Genomic DNA, 23,569 nt, shown 5'->3' on the forward strand with positions numbered 1-23,569 from the left:
TTATAGGCAACCAAAAGCATTTTGAAAAAATGCAATAAAAATACAATCTTCCATATACCAATACCCTTACCATAAAATCTCATCCCACCTGTAGAAGTATTTTAGCGACACATATATGAAACAATGAATCACATTAGGAGTTGGATAAAATATTTATTCTGGTTTGATTTGTTGATTTAATGTAAGTTTTTATTTTTGTAAAAATTAAATTAAAATGGGTTTTTTTTTCAACCTGCAAGACAAAACATTGGGATGAAAAAACCCCATCCTGGTCTCAGTGAGGCTTAGAAGCTAAGCTAACCGCTTGCCGCTTCCTCCACATGTTGACTCGGTGTTCAGCAAACTTGCTTCCACCATTGCGGCATTTCGAGCTCAAGCCGGCCCGTCTGCTTCACTGACATGTCCTGACCGCGCGCGTCTACCAGCTTTTGTCACAGAAGATCTGCGGAAAGGAGAGGCTTCCGGATGTCCACAAAACACAAGCTCCGGGTAGTCTTGACAACAGCTGCCTCCCGCCGTTGTTGCTAACTCAAGTTCCTGCTCCGCCCGCAGATGAGGCAGCCCGCCGGTTGATTCAACCCAATGTCCATTTCTCCACCACGAGGACACGCGCAAAGGGGGACATCTCGCTGTTCATGTTTCGCCAAGAAGTCAGTGTGGCGTCTTTCATTCCATCCTGTTCGTATCTTTTCCAACACGAGAAGATGAACGTGTCCAGATATAACGTATACAGCCTTCTGGATTGGGTCTACGGCGGGGTGGACCCCAAGTTTGCGGGGAACGGGGGCCCCGAGTGCGCAGCCTTCCTGACGCCCCAGCAGCGCGCCGGGGAGAGCCTGGTGATCATCCTCATCTCCATGCTGGAGATCTGGGCGTCTCTAAGGAAGGTCAACCCCTCCAGGGACTTCAGGGCCACCGGGAATGACTGCACAAGGGCGAAGGAGGACAGCCTGGGGAAGAACCTGCTGCTGGTTGCCCTCTGCATGACTTTTGGGGTAGAGGTTGGCTTCAAGTTTGCCACCAAGACTCTGATCTATCTGCTGAACCCTTGCCATGTGGTCACCATGGTTCAGGTGAGTGTAGATCTGCACAGAGTGGAAAGGTCATCAGAGACCCATCGGCTCCATTAGATGTTGGTTTCCTGCATGTCGGTTAATCTAAACACTCTCCTCCTGCACTTCCGCTGTCAGAACTTTTAGTTTCCTGTTTGCTTCTGCTTCCTTAAATCAAGCTTCAGCTCTTGTTTTCACTGATCTCCAAGCCGTAGTGGAAACCCAGCATGTAACATTTTGCAGAAGCATTTGCGTGCGGAACCAAACTGTGGGAATTCCGTTGGTTTTGTGTGTGAATCTTTATGCCTCAGTCACAACTGACCCTATACGGCAGAGAAATGGGCAAATCTGTTCAGGTGGCCCACCTGAAATACCAAGATCGTAGACCTCTGGATAAACACGCAGGTCGTCAACGCTCGTGCACATTTATTCTATGGGCACACTGCGACTGAAGGACACTTAAACAATGGGTGAAGTAGGTCAGAGACAGGCGCGTCGTACAGATCTTTTGTTTTTTCTACCGTACCCCAAACTCTGTGCACTGCACAATAAAATAACATGATAAGTATGCGCCGCTTGCTCACAGTCAGACTGTTGGAAATGAGGAAATTAAACAGTCAGAGCATAGTTTGTGTTTGCGTCCTACGGGCACTTGCACATCACATGCACACCCCTTTTATGCAGCAGGTGCGCGCGGTCAGTAAAGAAGCAGTACACGAGCTTTACTAACACCTTGAGTAAAGGCACCAAATTACTCATGTGTCATTAGTGTGTGGAACTTGCATGAGCCCTACAAATTATCCATAATAGACTGCCACACCCAAATCACGCTATGAAGCCCAATTGACTCTGCTGCCAGACTGCCACACCATAGGCCCAAATTGCCTAGAGCGTCCCCTGAGAACACATATTTAAGATGACCCTCCGCTGGCCCGGACAGCCCAGAAACCGGCAGCACGGGTCGACCTCCGTGCGCATGTGACTAAGATTTTCGGCTTGTTTCAACAAACCTAACCCCTCCTTGCCCTTCACTGCAGCAAGAGCTGGGTATCATCTCAGCCTGTGATCATTTAAAGGGGCATAAAGTCACGCTGGTCTTTACATCCGCGGTGAAGAGCTCTCAAAGATCAAAGAGTAGACGGTAAAATGAAGTTTTATGGTGTTTTACACACACGCCATGCTGACTCTCCGCTTCCTGGAGCATGATCTCATGCTGAACGCTACAGGAAACGGTCATCTCTTCATCACCAAAGCAGAGGATGACTGTCAGGAAGTGTACGCGGCTGATGGTTGTCTTGGAGTGACTCACGCAGAGATGTTGGCGTTTTAATCATAAGGAAACTAAACAAAGTGGCTTTGTGCGTCCCGGCATGCACGTTTCAGGCACGTTTCAGGCACGTTGGCGTGAAGCAACTCTTTGGATCAGGAGCTCAGGAGAGCCGTGAAGAGCTGCAGGCGTTTCATACCTGTGATGGTGCCACAGGCTTGTCAGAGCTTGACTTTGGTTGTCAGGAAAACTCTTACCTGGCTTAAGGGGCTGCGGCGACGACCCCTATGGTCGGGTTGGGCAGTGGAATTAAGGGATCCCCACTTTACTGTTTCTTCAGAGCTGCAGTTATTACATCTTTGTCCAGTTCTGTTGTAAGGCTTATAGTGGGGAAACTGGGTGGGTCGAGGGAGTGGTGCTAAATGTGTTTTAATGTCCCGTTTTCTTTGTATGAATTTGTTTTTAAAGATGGCCTTTTTAATGTGTATTTTATCTGCTTTTATGCAAAGAAAAAGTGACGCCCTATTTTCCATGTGTTGAATGTTCTGATGCTAGAAGAAATATACTGAAGATAGAGTCATCTTATAGTTTAAATATTGGAAATATATTTTACACACACATTGTTTTCATCTGCAGATCCTGATGCTCAATTTTCGCTTTAGCTGGGTGCTGACTCAGCAAGAGTGTCCTCTGTGACCCAAATCTGTATTTGTTTGTTTTCAGTCTGTCGGTGCTCATTACATAACTACAGCCAGATGTAAATATGCCACATCCGAAGGAATGCCATATATTGAGCTGCCATTGATATGAGCCAATGAGTCATAACTGACAGACCCGGTAAGGTGGAATATATGACCGTTATCAGTCGGAGTTTTATCAGACGTCGGAAGGAAAAAGGCCGGCCAGCATCGCACCGGAGAGGGTTAGAGAGGCCCACCATCGCTGGAGAGAAGGATGAGTGACGAGTGAGTCCTTCAAGCCTGACAGGATGACTGGCTGTCATTTTTTTCCCAGAGGCCAAACAAACATATTTAGTGAGGCGGGGATGTGTGTGTGTGTGTGAGTGATCGGTTTACCTTCACGCATTTCCACCTGAGTGCAGCTGATGTGGGCGGAGCTCCGTCAACAAACAAAGAGACAGCCACATGTCATTCATTGTGAATGTCACAGTAAGATGAGCTGAGGTGCGCTCTCAAGAAGTCCCGCCAAGCTTTTGGCGTTCCCGTTAAAAACAATCTGTGCTGCATAAAAAAAAACCGAACCCAGATATCCTGTCCGATCTAATCCTCATAATAGGACTGTTGTGATTCGGAGCTGCACCATGACTCAACTCCGATAAGTGATTGGACTTGTCATTCCCATAGAAACGCTCCTACTGGCACTGCTGTCTACATGGAAAGGTTAAGTCCAGGGTAAAACTCTGGAGGATTCTTTCCTCACATCAACCTTTTTAAGGTCCGGAGATAGGCGAGAACACCAGAATCTTAAGATGTTTTTACGTAACTACTCGGTCATTGCCCTGGCAAAATGTTTGGCATCACTGTAATGCTGGAAGGTCCAGCCACATTTCCTCTTCAAAGTTCTCACTAATGAAAAAAGGTTTTTCCCCAAAATCCCATCACACATGACCCCATTTATCCTATCTGTAGTACGGATCATTTGTCTCGAAAAACATCCCCAAACCATGATGTTTCTACCCCCATGCTTCACAATGTGTATGGAATCCTTTGGATGTAACTCAGCATTCTTCCTCCTCCAAACATGCTGTGTGGCGTTTATATCAAAGAGTTCCATTTTGGTTTCATCTGATCACATGACCTTCTCCCAGTCCTCCTCTGGATCATGCAGATGGTCTCTGGAGAATTTTAGACGGACACGGACTGATTTAAGCAGGGAAACTTTTGGAGAACTGCAGATTTCATTTACGACAAAGTGGTGTGTTACTATGGAAACTTTTGTTAATCTGGTACCAGCTCTCATCAGGTCCTCGAACCCTGTGTAGTTCTGGACTTTTTCGTTCTCCAGATCATTTGCTCCCGACAGGCGAGATCTTTGATGCAGCTCCAGGTGGAGGGAGACTGTCAGTGATCTTCTATGACTTCTATTTTCTAATATTTGCTCACACAGTGGATCTCTTCTCATCGAGCTGCTTGTCGTCGTTGATTGGTTCATCCCAGTCTTGTTCAGGTCTACAGTCTTGTCCTTGGTGTCGTCAGAAAGCTCTTTGGTCTTGGTATGGTGGAGGGGTTGCAGTCCAACTGTTTAAGGGTGTGGACGGGCGTCATTTATTCAGTTCAAGCAGGTGACATTAACAGAGGTATCGAGGATAGAGAAGAGCTTTTAAAAAATCAACTGATGTGATTTCCTGGATTCTTTTTTTTTCATTCCGCCTCTCACAGTCGAAGTGGATTACAGACCAAACTCACCTTTCTAAGTGAGACAACTTACAGAACCTGTGACTGACAAATACTTTTCACCCCGCTGTATGGACATGTTAAGAGGTTCAAATATTTACCATCAGTAACATATCCGCCTTTCTGTTAAATATTGACTCATTTACTTTATCAGATTCATGAAGTAGAACTAGCAGAACTGAGAAGTGACTGAATGCTTCAAATAAGATGTAAAAAAACACAACATTTGTCTCTTTTTTAATCCACTTGGTAAATGGTAAATAGTGTACACTTACGTAGCGTTTCTCTACCCTGCTTTAAGGCCCAAAGCGTTTCAGTCACATTTCCATTCCACCATTAACACACACATTTACACACTCATGGCGGCTCTGCTGCCAAACACTTATAACCACCAGGAGCAACGTAGGGTCCAGTCTTGCCCAAGGACACTTCAACACGTAACCGGGAACTGAACCTGCGAACTTCTAATCAGAGGTCAACCGTTCCACCTATGCACCATGGCCACACCATGTAAAAATGAAACGGTGTCCTGTTAGGTTTTTTTTTAAGCTTAAAAATAAATTCCTCATTTTGGAACTTTTTAAAACCATCAGATTGATTTTAAGGAAAGGTTTTTGTTAAAGGCCTGTTTTTATTTATTTAACTTTAAAAATATTCTCACAAACATGAATAATAAGTTCAGCTTTTACGTCATCCTCCTTTTTCTGAACTACTTCAGTTCAAAGCAGAAAGGCTTCAGGAAACAGATGGTGGAATTTTGTTACCTTCACTGCAGCTTATTTAACATTGTGTCAATAAAGTAGACGGACTACACCTTGAGAGATTGTTGAATTTTCTGCTTGATGCAGAAGATTTCAACCAAAACTGAAATGTCCAGATTCATTTAATCGATTCCCAACATTCTCCCTATGGGAATGTAAGGGTACAAATCGATGCAGACTCTTGACATGTTGCTCTTTTTTCATTCTGTTGCAAACAGTGTTGAGCCATGTGCAGTTTTGAGCATTGCAACAGGAAAGGAAGTGAGGTTTTTTTTGTATGTGCAGATATCATCGTTGAACAGTGTGTCATGCAGAAAAACATCCTACTTAATTTAGCAGAACTCTAAAGACGTTTTTACTTTGACCTGTGTGGTCCTCACCATAGTTTCCTGGATAGTTTCCTGGATCGTGCAGAAGTGAAAACTTTCAAACTCTGGTGTGAGACACAGTGTTGTTGTCTCCTCACAAGTGAAATGAAATGAAAACAAACTGACTTGTCAGGAGACCGAGGTGGAAATAAACTAAGAGGGAGATGTGTACGGGGGGGGGGGGGGGGGGGGGGGGGGGTCAATTTTGGGAAATCGACAGCCCAAAGAGCAAATCTAAAGCAGAGAGTCTCATTGTGGAAAATGCGATGTAGTGAGGGCGTGAAGGCATCCATCAGTACCATATTTTTTGGTATTTAAAGTCCTTTGTTTCAAACATCGGCAGTGTGTCTTATGCATGAATTCTGGTTGTGCTGACTGACCTCAAAGCGATTTTCTGTGGCTCAAAAATGTGTCAAACGTTTTGGTAGGACTTTGGTAAACTGCGAAGCCGCACTGCTTGATAGATTGTTGGAGCATAGAGGTACAGCAGTGGGGAAACTCGTCCAGTGATACGGTTTGCGCAATGCACCTTATAGCCAAAAAAAAGTCGGTAAACTCCTTCCCCACATACCCCCCCCCCCCCCCCAGCTATGAGTCATTTTGACCTACGGTGGTTAATGTTGGGTTCAGTCTTGTTCTGGCACATGTCAAGACATTACAAGATTGTGATATTTGAAAAAACGAGGTTATTGCTGCTCTGTACAGCGGTATTGAACAATGACATGTTTTAATGCCTGTTTGATACATTTTTTAAAAAGTTACAAATACAATTCTGCATGTATGAACTGTATTAAAGCGGCATGTCAGCTTTGTATTCATGACCACGCAATTCACCCGTCTTCTGCTTTATACATCAACGTCTGACAAGATATTGACCAATAATGTCTGTTTGTTCAGGAGCTGTCCTCCTTGTTCCATTTCTTGTTCCACCTCCTAGCCCTTCTTTTCAGGAGGCTAAGGTTTGAGCCAATAAGGAAGATCTTGCGATTCAGCCTTAATTCCACCTCTTGGACCTTCATTACAGCTTAGTCATTATTGAAATAAAGGACTAATGAGGTAAGGATGGAGGGATTTACGAAAGAAGAGATACTTTCACTTCAGGAAATGCTTATAATTTACAGCCGCAAAGCAAATGAGTCTTCAAGTTACCTCTAGTGTTTAACACATGAGACCTTTGAAACGGATGACAAACTGGAAGTACTTCTTTTTTGTTTCTAAATGTATCATCATGCACTTTAATACAATCATCTCCACCCTGAAGGAGAGGTTGATCCCAACATATGAAGGCAGAAGTAAAAGTATCAAGCATTCATGTTCCCAATAGGAAGAATCCGCTGGCTCCAAGAAGCCAAAATCCTATAGACTTCTATAGAAAAATAAAATAATTACTCAGTCATTTTTGTCAGAATAACCATCCTTGCTCTGCAACATTTTTCAGCATGTTCTTACTAAGCTTTTTTTTGTCATTGTATTTTTTCTTTATTGCAAGTTATTCAAGTTATAAACAGGCCAATCATATGCCTTAATAATAGTATGTGGTGGCTGCTGGTCCCCACGTTGAACATTCGAAAAGTTTGATTGATTTTATTCTCCTGATCTCGCTTTCGTGGTCTAGGGGTGTGGACTTCCGACTGTCCAGTGTAGTTGCCATAGAAATGTTGACTCAGACCAACTCGGACCAATCACTGCTTACTGATATCAACTAGCCCCAACATGGCGGCGTTGTATTGCAGGAAAGTGGTGACTGAATATACTTAATTTAGTTGGAAGTCGAAGGAAGACATTTCCCATGGGTGACGTCACACTCACTCGGTCCTGGTCAGTCAACGGCATCAAGCTTAATGGAAGAAGTGAGAGTCCTCCAAATATCTGCCAATATGCTTTCACACGTACACAGCAGAAGACCTCATGGTGATAATCGTTTGAGTTCAGCTTGGATCTGTGCCAACAGGCAGCCCTGACTTTAAACTCTGACAGTCATTTCAGTAAAGAGTCTGTTTTCAGGCGTCACCGCTGAGGCTTTGAATTTATGACGTCTCAACTTTAACAACTAGTTGCAGCCTTGTGTGAATTATATGTCAATTTGGTTGTTTTCTTTTGTCTTTGAGTTCATTTTAAGTCTCCATAACTTGACATGCTATGTTTTGCTTTTTGTAAGAACGTTTCAGAATCAGAAATACTTTATTGATCCCACACGTGGGAAATGTGTTCGTTACCGTAGCAATAAAAAAAGAATAGTAGACATGAGAGAAAATAGAATATAAAAAAAAAACAAAAAATGTAACATGAATGTGAACAAATAAGGTGATATAATTTAAAGACTATCTACAAACAGGAAACAATGTGCAAAATGTGCAAAAGTCATCTTTTACCCTGCAAATTATTGTACAGTATTATTGTGTTTGGTAAGAAGGATTTCTGATATCGGGCTGTTTGGAGCGGAGCTGTCTGAGCCTCTCAGAGAAGGAGCTCCGCTATTTGCAACATTTGCAAATTTGCAACTTTTGCACCTCCAGGGTTGAGCTTTCGTCTTCTGTTCCTTTAAAGGAAATCATCTCCAGAGTTTACATAACTGACTGAACCAGCACAATTGGTGACTGACTGAATACTTTTTTGCCCCACTGCAAGTCTTCCATCATCAGAAAAAATGCCACAAGAACATGCTTAAAACGGCAAACACACCATTTTCATCAGATTGGGTGTTTAATGTCATTTATAATTCCAAAAGTCTGCTCAGATTTCAATTTTTTAGCCATTTTAGTTTATATTATAATGGAGCATAATGCAATAAAGATAGATTTTTTGGTGTAAATGACTGTGGTTACATCAAACATCCTGCAGCCTGTTTAAGAAGTTTATTTTTCTATTTTCTTAAAGATCCACACCAATAAAAAATGTGTTTTTAACATGTTCTTGTTGAATTTTTCTTATGATGGAGGATACACGTAAAATAATTTAAGATTAAAATTGCATTTCTGAGTATTTGTATAATCAAATTGTGATGAATCAGGAGCGGACGATAAAATGCAGTTGTAGATGCTACATACTTAAAACGCAGGTTATATATTCTCCTAATTGTTTATGGCCTTAAACTGATAAGATAAAAATAATCTAGTTTATGTTTAACTCTGTAATCTGAAAGCGTTGTTTATTGGTAAAGTGTAGCTTCATAAAAGCACAGCTCAGCAGTGTTTTTGACTTGGACTGGTAAAACCTGCATGCAGCTGTCACGGCTGCTGAGAACTGGTTGGATAACACACAAGTCAAAGTGAACACAGTCGACTGCCACGCCCAAGCGCTGATCTAACAGATCATTCCAGCAGATATGAGTCAGCATCCGCCGCCTGCACAGTTTTCATCTTGTTAGGCCCAGTTATTGGTGCTGCAAACCAGATGTGCGGTCCGCAAATGTTAGTGACGGGACATATGCTCCCATTCCCCCTTTAGGTTTAACTTTCAACAGTCCGGAGTGGTGCAGAAATAGGATCTCTTTGCCGTTGTGGCAGAGTGCATGCTTGGCATGCAGAAGTCTCCGGATCAAGTCCTGGCCTCTCCACTAGCTGGTCATGATATTATGTTGAGGCCAGGGTTATCCATTAATATTGTAGTGTAGTGCTGAACAGACAAGAACGTAGAAAGATTTGTTATCAACTGACTTTCTACAAGTACAGTAAATGATTGGGAGACTAGAAATCCTCCTCCTAAAACAGGGGTGGGGACCACATTCCTGCTTGTTTTTTTTACAACATACTGGCATGTTCCAATTGGCTGGACACACCTGATCCACCTGTGAGCGGGGCAAGAATATCTGAAAAAACATGCAGACACACCAGCCTTGAAACCTGGAGCTGCCCACCCCTGACCTTAAAGATCCTCACATGGGGATCATCCTCGATGGGGAAAGTTCCCCATACATCTGGGAAGCAGGATCGTTCCCCTGTAAGCATTGAAATGCTTGGTGACGTAAGATAAAAATCCTCAGAAAACATGTAGAACAACTAATCAAAAGTTTGGTTGGTTCCATTTTGGCAGCAGCTCATCCCCACATCCAGAAACATAGGCTCACTGAAGGTGTGTTTCCTCTGGAAATCACACTAGCTGAAGTGGGAAATGAGCATTTCTGTAGCTGCCACTATGGGAAGCGGTAATCTTCATCAAAACCTCGTGTAGTCGTGTTTGGGCTGCAAGCTCTGATGATATTTTCCTGGAACACACAGAAGGCAAAGAGAATCTGCTGCCGAAAATAAGACGCCAGTTTGCTCATCCAACTATTACAAATGTGTGGAGTCAGACTGCTGATAACAGTAATCCATCTCTGCGGTCTGCACGCTCCGATATCCCGACTCCTCACTCTCACCTGTCACCCGTGACAAATACATTTTATTTTAGAAAACTACGATTCCTGTTTTGATCTTCTAATAAACAATTTTACAATGACGTTACACAAAAACTGCAAAAAACCCACAAAGTTAAGTAGAATAGATAGTGTTGGATTGGCAGCACATGCGTTCAGTGGTATATTTTTCAGCAGGCTGTTCCTGCGTTAAAGGTCAGCCCATTTACGGCCTTTGATTGGTTTTTCTGCCTTTTTGCAGCAAATCCAATTGTTTTGCTGTCAGATGCTGTTATGAAAGCGATTCATGAATGAATGCTACCCTCTCTGTGCCTTCAAACAATATGCCAACTGCTTCCTTTGAAGTCATTGTGCTGTTTTTATTGTAAATTAAGAAAAGTGAAAAACTTTATTTGGTATTCCAAAAATCAACGGAAACGCAAAAAATTTTTTTTAACAATAAAGATATTCGTGAACTAGTAACTTTTGTTGTATGTGAATAGGATCCTGGGCTAACTAATACAACTACAGTTATATTTTAGGTTGTACAACCAGTAAGTCTCTGAAATTAATGTCTCCTTTACTGTTAGTATAGTATTTGCTGAAGTAAATAAAATACTTCCATCTTTGTCAACATGAATGATTTCAATAATTATTCTGTTTATTAGAATTTTTCAGACACATTTCCTTGTTCTTGGAGAGCTTTGTTTTTTTCAGAAAATCTGTGTTGACTGTATATCAGAAATGGAATGAGTGGCCCCTCCCCCCTGGTGTTTCAAACAGGAAGTACCTGCTGGCTCCAAAAAGCCAAAATCCCATAGACATCTATTGAGAAATAAACAGCTATTACTCAGTCATCCTATTGGTCAGAATACCAATGCGTGTTCAAGTAGTAGGGGTGTGGACTCCCAACAGGCTCACTCCTGAATTAATTGGTATGTGTGGTTCCCATAGAAATGTTGATTCCTACTGATTTAGACTAATCACTGCTTACCGATGTCTGGCTCCAACATAGCGGCGTCCGTGTGGCGTAAATATGGCTACTGAATTGACTTTGGTTGGAGCTGGAAGTAAGACATTTTCTATGGGTGATGTCACACTGATTCAGTCCAGTTCTCATATACACTCAATGGTTGAGTCTGAGAAAACCTAACTCCAAACTAAATGTGTTGGCTGTGTGATTACTCATTATTCAGCCAACACTGCTCTGCAAACCAAACCAACTTGGAAAATACAAGGTAAGGTTGTTACTGTTATAGTGAGCCACGGTCCTGAAAAAGCCGGGCTAGTGGAACAACCACGCTCCATACTGAGTGGTGTGTTTACGCCCCTTGGTCTTAAAAGTCCCAAACAGGATTTCTGCAGCATCCTAACAGAGATTTAATGAAGTTGTAGAGCTTTTTTGGGAACTAGATTAACATCTTTTTAGGAGTGCATGTCATCGTTACTACAGTCGTCTAAACTTTAGGACAAAAAAGAACAGTCTTCATTTGAGGGATTTTCTTGAGATGTTTATCACAAGGAGCAATTTTTGAACACTTTTGAAAGTGTGACTTCTGAATCAGAAAAGTGAGTACAATTTTATTTTATCACATCATTCATAAGGTTTAATAAGCGACTCGTCGCATTTCGGGCAGACACTCGGCAGAATTGCAGGTTACTCCCCTAGGGCGGGTCTGTTAATTAACCCACCTGCTTAGCGTCCTATTTAAGTCAGGTGTACAATTGTTCATTCGCTCTTACCTTCAGCGCTCATTCTTTGCCCCTCCCTCCTCCCCGGCTTCCACCTGTGGGCTCCGTTACGGGGGTTGTTACCCGAAAGTGTATGGAAAAATAATTGTCTCAAGGAATTGAACGGAGCCTTATGCCAAAACGAAGTTGTGAATCAAATTGTGAATGTCATCCTAAAGATGTTGTGAAAACCTAAAGATGTCGTGAAATAAATGTTCTTCTGCAAGAGTTGTCTGACTGAAATGTTTCTGGGGTTTCTGTACTACAATTTGGGTTCTGACAGTAAATCAAACTAACAGGATACAAGTTTTTAAAAGATGTTGATTCAAAATAAACAATCTCAGTCCCTCATTGAAACATGTCCTTTAAGATCATTTTCTTTGGGAGTTTGGCAGATTCTAAATTTTAATGCCTTACTTGCTAGTAACATCGAGAAAAGTCTACAATTCTCATAAAGAAATATCCAACATTTGCTGCTTTGAACTGCAACTGAATCCAAATCAATGTTCTTAGATTTGATGAAAAGGGACTGCAGATGTAAACAGAGTTGGACGCTAGCCTGTAATTGTCTTTGCACAGACCATAATAGATGTTGCTATTATTTAAGCTGAAATAACCCCTGCAGAAAGTCCACAGATGAACGGACACAAGAAATGCACCTGTGGAATGATGTAATAAAATCAAAGCACTTCTGCTTCCATTCGGCTTGTTTTACAATGAAGTGGCCGCTTTTCCTTTTCCTAAATGCAGTAGTGAAAGCAGGAAGCTCTTCATTATCGCAGCTGTAATGGTTTATTGTAATAACCCTCTGTGGTTTCTCGTCCACAGATCTTCCTGCTGGCCTGTCCGCCATGTCAGGCGGCAATGGTTGTGTTCAGGTGAGCATATTAACATATTATGTCATCTGAGACGAACCTTTTTACAGTCTTATGAAGCTTTTAAAGCCTATTTGCATTAATTATGCATTCACAATAAACCGTTGAAAGAATCGTCTACTGAAAGTAAATTCTCAGTGTAAAATAAAAATGCAAGCACTCTATTCTGCAAAGTGTTTTTTTTTTCTTTTTTTTTTACCAACAAGAAACTTTAGCTTTGGAAGCATATCAAGGTTCTGGAGTGGCCTGGCCAGTCTCCAGACCTCAACCCAATAGAAAATCTTGGGAGGGTGCTCGAACTCTGTGGTTCTCAGCGACAGCTCAGAAACCTGATGATCTAGAGAAGATCTGTGTGGAGGAGTGGGCCAAAATCCCTCCTGCAGTGTGTGCACACCTGGTGGAAAACTACAGGAAACGTTTAAGCAGGTGTTCGACTACCTATTTGCAGCAATAGCATACAAATAAATTATTTTAAAAATGATAGAGATTTCCAGTTTATTTTTAGATTATATCCCTCACAACGGACATGCACCTAAGAGGATAATGTCGGAACCCTCCCTGATTTTTTAAGAGGGAGAACTTGCTGAATCACAGAGTGTTCAAATACTTATTTACCTATTTACCTGTATGAGGACTGTAAGTGGCTCCTCCCCCCTGGCGTTCCAAACACAAAGTAGTGATGGGTCCAAGAGGCCAAACTCCCATAGATTTCTATAGAGAAATAAACAGCGTTTACTCAGTCATTCTATTGGTCAAAATAACCATTCTTGCTCGGCACCTTTTTTAACCTGGTCTTGTTCATCCTGATTTTATTTTTCATGATGTGTTTTCAGGTTATTCAAGTTATGCTTGTTATTCAAGTTATAAACTGACAAATCGGAGACCGTGATAAAAGCATGTGGTGCCTGCTGGGCCCACGTTTGATCTTTTTGATTGACAGCTTTAGTGGTTGGCATAGAGACGTTGACTCACTCAGACCAATCACTGCTTACTGACGTCATCTCGCTTCAGCGCAATGGCGTCCACATCGTGAAAAAAATGTCGATTCAATTGACTTCATTTGGGAAGAGCGGGAAGTAAACCATCTTTTTATGGTTGGCGTCACACTCCAGTTCCAGGTCCAGTTCTGATATACAGTCAGTGCTGAGAACTCTGGTTGCCATGGAAATAATGAATTTGAGTCGTGGTAATCATTGCCGAACATTCACATTATAATACAAAGCTAACTTAAAACTATAAAAGTAGCACTTAACAAGCACCAAATAAAAACCATCTTGCATTCAGAAACCAGCAGATTGTTCTGGAATGCTGCTTGGAGCTTTAATAATTATTTAAATATGATTGTTATTTTTACTCCTTTATAATTCATTAGTCTCTTCAAATGTTAAAATGATTTTTTTTTTGGCCAAAAAGGTTTACATCAGCTCAAACTCACAGCGAGAGCCGTCCGTGGTTTGCATCAACAAACATGTCAAGTTCTGACCCGATCAACAGTGAAAACCGATTTCATGATCTGAGGTTACACTGCATCATGACCCTGAACTGCAAGAGAGCACATGAACATAGCAGCAAGTGGCCATGGAAACGACGCATGCAGGATCCATTTCAACAGTAGAACCTTAGAAGCTGACTTTAAGGCAGACATTAGCTCAAACCTTCAGCGCTCGCATCAATTTTCATGCCATCTTTCTTTTTGCGCGGCAACAAGAACCAAAAGCCCCATAACTGATTTAATGAGCCATTTGCAGGTTCCCCCCGCCTGCCGTGTGCGCTCAAACTGGGATGGTTTAATCTTTGAGACAAGCAAAGGCTGCTGGCAGCCTCCAGCAGGTACAGACGGCGCCTCTGGGGACGCGGCTGCCTCATTCACTAAATTGGCCACAGCTACGTTTTCATTCACGGCAGTAATCCAGCTATTGACCCGGTTCTAAAGCTTCCAGTTCTGCTGGGATTTGACGCAAAAAAAGGATAATTCATTGACTTGTTTATGTTACAGAGCAGAGTCAGATCGGTGATTCCCCGCCGTGCTTTATGTTAAATTCACCTTTGGATTCATTCTGTTTGTACCAAAGCGTGGAGCATTTCTCGCATTTCTGCCTCGTTTAATGGTTCAACATGGAGGCTGTAGAATTACAGAATTGTAGAATCCGGTCCCCAGCCCGGAAAAAATACAGGGTTGTACAAGGAAGGGTATCTGGCATAAAACTGTCAGCCAAATAAACACCTGTGCTTATCAGTGAAAGCTGAGTCGCTGTGGCGACCCCTGAAGGGATATGGTGAAAGGTGAACAGCAACAGCTTTATCAAGCAACTGCTGGAGAACTACAGCAAAATAACAATAAATAATAGTAAGTAAATCAATACTATAAGTTTAAATTTAATTTAAATTCATGTTAAAGCACTATTTTACAACAGAGTTGTTGTCTTACAAACAAATATTTTTTTTAATTACGACTTGAAAGCCATAAATTTACAAGAAAAAAGTGACCACTATTAAATTACAAGAATAAAGTCGTAAATTTACGACTTTAAAACACGTAGATTTACGAGGAAAATAAGTCATAAATGAATGAGAAAAAACCCCAAAGTTGTCTGTTTATCGTAGCTTTGCCTGAAGATGAAAGATGTGGAACCTTTTGTAAAGCTTTATTTCCTGATAGGTTTCAAAAATGAAGAAATTCTGAACCTTTTGGCGACTCAAAATCAGATTATTGTCAGTGGAGCCGGCTTTCTAGGGTTCGGTGTCGGTAAAATGGAGTTTCATATGTAAAATAAGGAGCTCAGATACACGTTTGGGTGTAAAGAACCACTACTGTATTCTCCCTTTTCATTTACATAACCAGAAGTCCATTTGTCTCCTCACGTCATGAACCTGTCAGTGGAAGGAAAACGGTGTTGCGTACATCCCCTTCTCCAGATGAAATGTCCAGTTTCAACATAAAACAAAGATGAAAATAGTCTTTTATTTTAGCATGAAAATGTTGAAAATGCCAAAAACTGGTCCTCTTCGGGCGGAAGCGTCACAGACTTAGAGATCTTGTCTTTGGTGGAGGAAGAACGGATTAAAGTGGACAGCTGCAGGGACACCGATGGCTTCATCAAGGGGCTGCAGAGATCCTGCAAGCTACCCATTAATAAATAAAACATTAATAAATCGTAAATCAAACGAATGAGCTTCCAAACATTTGGAACGTTATCAATAAACATTCAGCTCACCTGTTCAATTGAGTTTAGTCGGTCGGCTCTGCTGCTGTGCGGCGTTCACCTGCTGCTCTGTATGCTCACCTCAACTTTAAATCGCGTAATATTGTTATTTATTATTTATTTTTTGGTGGCCCTAAAACTTAGTTGTATTCTTTAACCTGACTGTACCTGTTTACTTTTTTACCATAAGGATAATAAAATGCAAATAAACACAAATGTACTTTTGGAAAAAACTAAACATGTTGGTAAGTAAAGTTTATATTGAAAAACTGCTACAATGAACTTGAGTTGGTTATCAAAATGTGTGTAAAAGCAAATCTAAACAGTGAAAATATTAAAGGTTTTCCACCAAAGCATCCCATAACTGTCCATAAAAGATGTATAAAGGCCTTTGGGATCCATTAACAGATGGTTTCTCTTCATGCTGTTGGGGATGTTTTTATTTTACCCAAATAAGGAGCCAAACCCTGAATGGAGCCACCAGTCAGCAGATGTCTTCTGGATGCAAATGTTGGTTTTGCACGTTAAGAATATTTACATAAATTCTTTCTAAAGATAAAATTTTGGAAATGTGACAGGTCCTCACAAATAACGGTAGCTGACTCATTTGAATGGCAGTTGTGAAAGTTGGAGAAGACAGAACGTCTTGTTCAGTGGAGCCGCATTTTTACTTGTGGTGTAAAAACAGGTTTTCAGGTTTGAACTTTTTGTATGGAGTGATATTCATGCCACCACGTTGCAAACAAATATTAAAGATTTGCTTTTAAAAACTTTTTCTTTGCTTTCAAATTTATTTATTTATTTTTGGCTTTTGAAAAACTTTCTTTTTTTCAAAAATGTATTTTTGAAGAAAGTAGGAATTATTTTTAAAATGATTAAAAATGAAAATTTCTTCAGCCAAAGAGACAAAACCGAGGACTTAAAGAGCTGGTTCAGCTTCTGAGCTTCAGTAGAAGACACCATGTTAGATAAACATGAGGATTTGATTGGTTGGAATCTGGACCAATCCGCAGCTGTTTGATGGCAGCTTTGTCACACTAAACTGAAACTTATGAGAGCAAAATCAAAGATAGGAAAAAAGCCAGATGAGACACAACGCTTGCGAAAACGTTTGTGTTGCAAATGCACAAAAAAAATTTTTTGAAAGCAAAGAAAAAGGTTTTGAAAGCAAATATTTAATAGTTTAATTTGCAACTTAGAAAGTTTTGTTTCGATCTTTAGAGATGTATTTCTCTAAAAAAACAAGCTCAAAATGGTCTTCCTAATGTTGCTGAGTTCAAATATGTAGGTGGGCTGTTAGACTCCACGCCTAACTCTAAAAATCCTGTTAAAAAGATGGGCAACGTTCTGAAATTTTACATCGCCAACGTTTCTGGAAAAACACAGAGTTTGGACATCCTGATCAGGTACTCTGACGTCCACCTGGTGCATAAACTTCTGCAGGACGCCGCCCCCACCTCTTCTTAAGAACTCTACAGCCCCTCTCTCAACTCCTGGGCAGAAGCTCTGAATCCAGAGGTGACTGCAGTGTCCCTAAAAGAAAGTCCACTTCCTCTCAGCGGCCGGCCTTTCACTTTAGAGCTGTCAAGGAATGGAATGGGCTTCCAGGGAATCTCCAGAGCATAACAGAGCTCTGCAGCCAAAAACTGGATTCTGGAGTGTCAGTTCTGCTCACATTGACATTTCGAGGCGGGTATTTCGCCGTCAGATGTCGGTATTATTTGATCAGAGAACCAGACCATTGGTGTAACTGTTTTATTTGAAATTGTAAACGTGTTCAAAGTTGTTTTGTGTCGTTTCTTTTTTAAATTCGTAAATGTGTTTTCTTTTTAAACTTCTTTTAAATTGCTAAATGTTTGTAATGTTTAGCCATAATGTATTGTTTTGTAAAGGGACTACAGACGGAAATGAACGACTAAGCTACAATCTACGCTGATAAATTATAAACTAAACTAAAAGACACAACGAAGATTTAAAAAAGAAAAGTTTGCAGAATCTTAAAATGGATTAAAGGTTGAATTTCTGTCCCTTTAGCCGTGATAGACGCAGCAGGCTGCGGTCTGCTCCTCTGAAGGTGCTGCTGAAACGCCGTCATTCCTTCACATCCACGCCTGTTTGGCTCTTTTGCTGGTCGGTCGGGGGGGTTTGATCCAAAGTCTCCTTTGAATCAACGAACAAAGCGACGCGTAGATCCTCCACAGGGATGGAGGAGACCAAAAGCATCCAATGTTTGTGCTGCTGAAGAAGAATCAGAGATACTTTATTGATCCCACACGTGGGAAATTTGTTTGTCACCATAGCAACTGACAGCAGAGGGAAAAAAAGACTTAGAATTAAGTTTAAAAAAAAGCAAGAACAAGAAAATGTGGCATAAATACAGACATCAAGGTTTTATAAGCCGTGTTTTTCCCTCCCGGTGTCTTCACTTTGATGGTTCTTTAACCCCAGAACACTTTCGCTAAAAAAGGTTACACCGTCACTTTGACAGTGTCATTTTTCCTCGATAAAATAAAAAGTACTTGAATGAATGAAAAAACAAATCAAAACATGACAACACGTCATGAATTAGAGTGGTTCTCTTTTCTTTTCAACTGTGGTAACAAAATGAAAAAGAAAAACATAGGAAGTTCCTAAGAACATGCTCAGAAATGACTAAAAAAATTGGAATTTGAGAACAAAACTTTCCTAAAATAATAATAGAATGAAACTAGAAACTTTGTCTGTGGTCCTCCCATTCCTGGCACATGTGAGACTTCCCTGGTGAAGGCACAGACTCTTGACACGCCACGTATTGAAATTCATGTAAACAGTTTTGTTCGGGTGAAAACCCCCCGGCGATGGTTTAAAAGCAGATTAAAAGCAGAGGATGATTTCTTCGTATGCAAATCATTCAAAGAGAAAAGCACATGTTCATGAAGAAAACAAATCCAAAGTCATAAGACCTGAAGTTTGATGGTCATGAGGAGTTGACCGCTGCGTGCCACAGCATTAGGGGCAGCTGATGGGGTATTCCTGTCCTATATGCATCAACTCCAGCTAACATGGTAGCAACACGCGTGAGGTCTGACCGTGTTCATGCACAGCAGCCTCATTTTGATCCTGTGTGTTTTCAGGCTCCAGGTCCACATGCTGAACGGAGCTTTTCTGGCTTTGATGTTCCCGGTGGTCAACACCAGACTGGTGAGTGATGTCATTCAATCAACGCTTTCACAACACTGGATAGCATGCAATTATTAAGCCTTTCAGAGTAAACTATATCAATATAGGTGATAATATGTGACCTTTGGCACATTCAAGAATATTTTTTCATATAGTTATTTTCGCAGCTCATTTTCCTACCTGAAAGTAAGACGACTCGATCTCTGAGGCTCCGCCTTTCTGTCTCACTCAGAATTGCATGAACGGATCAAAAGACTGCTATGGGGTTGTTTTTTGTGAGGAATTAATATTATAAAACAAAGGTATGACACTTTAGGAAATGTGATTCTGCAATATACCATAATTAGGGCTAGATATCACCATTAAAACAATGGTTTAGTTCATTTTATTATTCCATACAATGTCGTTAAATCAGTTAGTTTATTTTCAAATTTCCTTTTAAAACCAAATTTATTTGGTTTTACTTTGTGAGACAAACTGAACAAAAGTGGAACTTTTATTGTTTATTTTTTCTTTTTGTCCCCAAAAAATACAATAAAGTAAAATCCTTTAATATGAAATCCTTTAATTGTGAATCTCTTCACAATTAAATTCTCTTCTCGTTAGTCCGTTTTACGCTGGTTTGGGTTCTGTTTCACAACGCGAATGGAAGCGACCACTTCCATTAAAAGGTTATGGTAAAGTCATGTGTATGCATGCTTCAGGCTTACGGCTCAAACTCTTGCTTTCACGTGTCGTGATGCCAGTTTCACTCGTAAATCGTAGAAAAAGACAGTAGAAGCCCCTCCCTGCTCGTCCAACAGTCCTTTTCCGTTTGTTAGGCAGGTTTTCCAACACTTGGTGCAAATGCAGATGAATTTGCTCGTCGTGGCCATACAGTCGAATGACATGGCACCCCTTCCATTTTTAAAGCTGCTGCAAACCGGACGTCACATTTGTTGCTCTGTTTATTATTTGAAAAGATCCCCAATAGATGCTGGGATCCCCTCAAGCAGATCACTTTGTAGAAAAAAATTAAATGGCAAAAAAGTAAAATCCATCCTTTGTGATAATGTCTTTCCGGTTTGGTATTTTGAGCTCAAACGGTTTTATGTGCTTCCTTCTTCAGCTGCCATTTGAAAAGGAGATCTACTACATCCAGCACTTCATGCTGTACTTAGTGCCTCTTTATCTTTTCAGGAAAGGAGGTGGGTGTCAATCACGTTCACACATTACTGATAGCAGGACGTTTCTCCACGCATTGACTTCTCCTCTGCTTTTAGATGCTGCAGGAGGTTCTTTAGTAATAGCACTAATGCATCTGTTTATTCAGAAGCGGAAATGGAAAAAGCAACGAACAAAAAGCGTACATGCTGTAATTGTTTGCTGCTTCTGTGTCATAAGCAAACACCTGCTTCCCTCTGTTTTTTTTTTTTTTTTTTTTTTTCTCTTTTTTGTTGTAATTGCTAGATGAAAAGGTCGGAAAGCACTCTGAGTCTGCAGTGCAAAGATCGAGAGGCCCTTAGAGGAAAAACATGGGCTTATCTAAACTGCAGTGGAGTCCTGCTGGCTTTACTTCCTGGCCTCCATCAGGCAGGATGGAGGTCTGGTTCATGTCACGGGGATGAAAACCAGAGAAAAAGTAGTAAAATAATTCCATCGGGAAGCAGCACACAATTAAATCACATTCCTCAAAATAGATTAGTTTAGTTGTAGGAAAACAAGAAAAGCTGCTTTGATAAACATTCTGAAATTTTTTACCTTAGCAGTAATCATTTGCGGCTTGACAGGAAAGATGGATGTCCTGCCTTTGCTCCTCTTTGACCCCAAACTGTTATTCTTTTGGTGCAGGTGTGTACAAGCCGGAGCCTTTGGGGGACATGTGGTGGGCGCTGCTGGCCTCTGGCATGCTGTTCTTCTACCATTTCACCTTCCTGCAAGTGCTTGGCCTGGTAAGATGGAGCCCTCTGCTGGACATCTGTTGGTATTGCAGCAGCTTCCCCTTTAAAGAGCTGCAGTCAGCAGAAACGAATCACGTTTTTTCTCAGACACACTTCACATGTTCATTTGAATAAAGACATACTCAGAAATGCCATTCTGAGCTTAATTATTTTTTTTATTTATGTGCTCCATCATGAAAAAAAAGCAAGAACATGTTAAAAACACCATTTTTATTGGAATGGGTCACTAATCACAAGCAAACGCGTTTGTGTGATGAAGTTAAATCAGGTTTTAATCCTAACAGTTGGAGGCATAATTACGCTTTAATGACCACAGTGATTCATGAGGCCACATATAAATATTCAGTGGGCAAAAAATGAAAACTGATTGATCATAATACAGGGATTAATCTTTGAATGCTGCGCATCAGAAAATGTTGCCGTTCATGTGTGAGGTGCTCTGAGGCGCCTCTTTTACCCCATTAGCAGCTGGGAAGCCAATTAAACTGCAGTAAAAAGAGAAAATCTGCAGCGCTAACAAGATATGAATCAGTCTGCAGTTGAATGAGTGTCTGCCGTTAAATAATGAGGAGACGGAATTCCTGAGTCATCTCCTCAGAATGGTTACAAACCCACATTGGGCCCACAAGCTGATCATAATAATAATAATAATAATAATAATGGATTGGATTTATCTGCGCTTTTCAAGACACCCAAAGCGCTAACATTGTGTCCATTATTCATTCACTCCTCATTCATACTTGGTGATGGTAAGCTATGGTTGTAGCCACAGCTGCCCTGGGGCAGACTGACAGAGGCGTGGCTGCCAGTTCGCGCCTACAGCCCCTCTGACCATCACCGGGATCATTCATGCACATTCACACACCAGTGGAGCCACACTGATCAGGTCAAGATCTAGGATTTTTAGTCATTGTGAAGAGCCTACTATATAAATAATTTTTACTTTCTCTGTTCTCCAGTGGACCGAGGTCAACCTTAACAACATGCTGTGTCCGGCCGTGTCCGACCCGTTCTACGGGCCGTGGTACCGCGTGTGGGCCACGGGCCACCAGACCCTCCTGACTCTGATCCACGGGAAGCTCCTCACGCTCCTGTCGCAGCACCGCGGCTCCGCCTGCAGCCACCTGCTGGACGCGCTGCGCCTGCGCAGCAAGAAGGTGGACTGAGCGTTGGACAGGCTCACCCCAACAGCCGATGTTATTTTGACTTTTACTTTTTTAAATTTTTTTATAAGCGAGCGTTTTTAATGCATCTTTTAGAACCATTTAAAAAGAGGGACCATTCGAGGCAAGAATGCGACTCCCTGTGTGACTGCGCTGCAGCTGGCTTGCACATTTGCTCATCTGCATTGTAAAGCTGGTAATTGCCGTGTCGGAGGCTGCTTGGGTATGGCGTGGCGGTTTCCCGCGCCGCCTCCCTCTGGAGCGCGTTTTGAAGCACACTGCAAACGCCAGCTGTGGTTTCAAAGTTAGTTTTTAATGTGAAATCCATGTCATGACTGAAGAAAAAAATGTTGAGATTTGTGAAAACATTTTAGCCGCTTCTTCTTCATCTTCGTCTTCGTCTTCTTCTTCCACCAGTTTGCTCAGAACATTCCAGACCTGATCATCAGGATCCTTTTCTCTTGCTTTCGTCTGTTATTTAAAGACTTTGCTGGGTTCAGCTGTCATTTGTCAGCTCTGGATACAATGTGTTGGAAATCACTCCACAAATTTATATATAAAAAAAAAACATTCAATGTTGTGCATGAATTCACTTTGTTTTATTTATTCATTTATGTTTGAAAGTAAAAAAAAAGAAAATAGGAAAAGCTTCATAACTGAGGGGTCCATATTACTGTAGCATATCCTTTACTGTAAAGCAGGAAGAAAAGGAATTTTTGTATTTCTGTCTGTTCATGTCCATGTGCTGTAATGACAATTAAAGGGATTTTCCTTTCATTGGGTCATCCTGCTTTTTTTTCCTGACTCAAAAGAAATTCTGAGGTCCAGAAGAATGAGCTGTTGGTTGAAAAGATCTTCACTCTATAAGCAGAAAAATGTATTTTTAAATTAAAGACATTTCGCCTCAGCTCCTCCTGCTGCTCCTTTCACAGTTTTATGCATTTTTACTTTTTTTTTAATCCGTTATCCCTTCAAGGTTTTGTAGTACTTTACTTCAATCTTTGAAAGGCCTACAGGTAACACAAAAGTACAGTTGCCTTTCTTTACCTGTGCCTTAACCCTTGTGCTATCCTAGGCACTTTAACGTTGGGAGTTGGGTCATCTAGACCCACTAGACAGTGCGCTGAACCTTTTTTCTTCAATGATTTGTGAACCTCACTGGTGTCCATGGATGACATGAAATCTTTCCACCTTTATCCACCTTTGTCATGGTAGGGAGAACACGTCAATGTAAGGGTGGGGTCATCTAAGATAGCACAAGGGTTAAAGAAAAAAAAAAACAGGTATAGGCCAAAGTGGTAGG

The 23,569-nt window shown here is 41.3% G+C and overlaps 1 protein-coding gene and 1 long non-coding RNA gene across 2 annotated transcripts; one reads left to right on the plus strand and one right to left on the minus strand.

Annotated features, from left to right (window-relative positions):
- Window positions 1-236: 236 nt before the first annotated feature.
- tmem164 (transmembrane protein 164) lies at window positions 237-23,043 on the plus strand. Its single transcript, XM_004076579.5, has 6 exons — window positions 237-1,073; window positions 12,755-12,804; window positions 19,118-19,184; window positions 20,272-20,350; window positions 20,994-21,094; window positions 22,063-23,043. Exons 1-6 carry the CDS (start codon window positions 636-638, stop codon window positions 22,267-22,269), a joined length of 942 nt encoding a protein of 313 aa, XP_004076627.1. The 5' UTR covers window positions 237-635; the 3' UTR covers window positions 22,270-23,043.
- On the minus strand, window positions 17,746-21,037 carry LOC144983575 (uncharacterized). The gene is made up of 2 exons (XR_013647309.1): window positions 20,904-21,037; window positions 17,746-18,242 (listed from the first exon to the last, which is right to left on the minus strand). It is a non-coding gene; the product is annotated as an uncharacterized LOC144983575 (long non-coding RNA).
- Window positions 23,044-23,569: the final 526 nt, after the last annotated feature.

The sequence above is a fragment of the Oryzias latipes genome, chromosome 14, assembly GCF_053564925.1.
Source record: "Oryzias latipes strain Hd-rR chromosome 14, Olatipes_Hd-rR_3.1".
Taxonomy (NCBI): Eukaryota; Metazoa; Chordata; class Actinopteri; order Beloniformes; family Adrianichthyidae; genus Oryzias; species Oryzias latipes.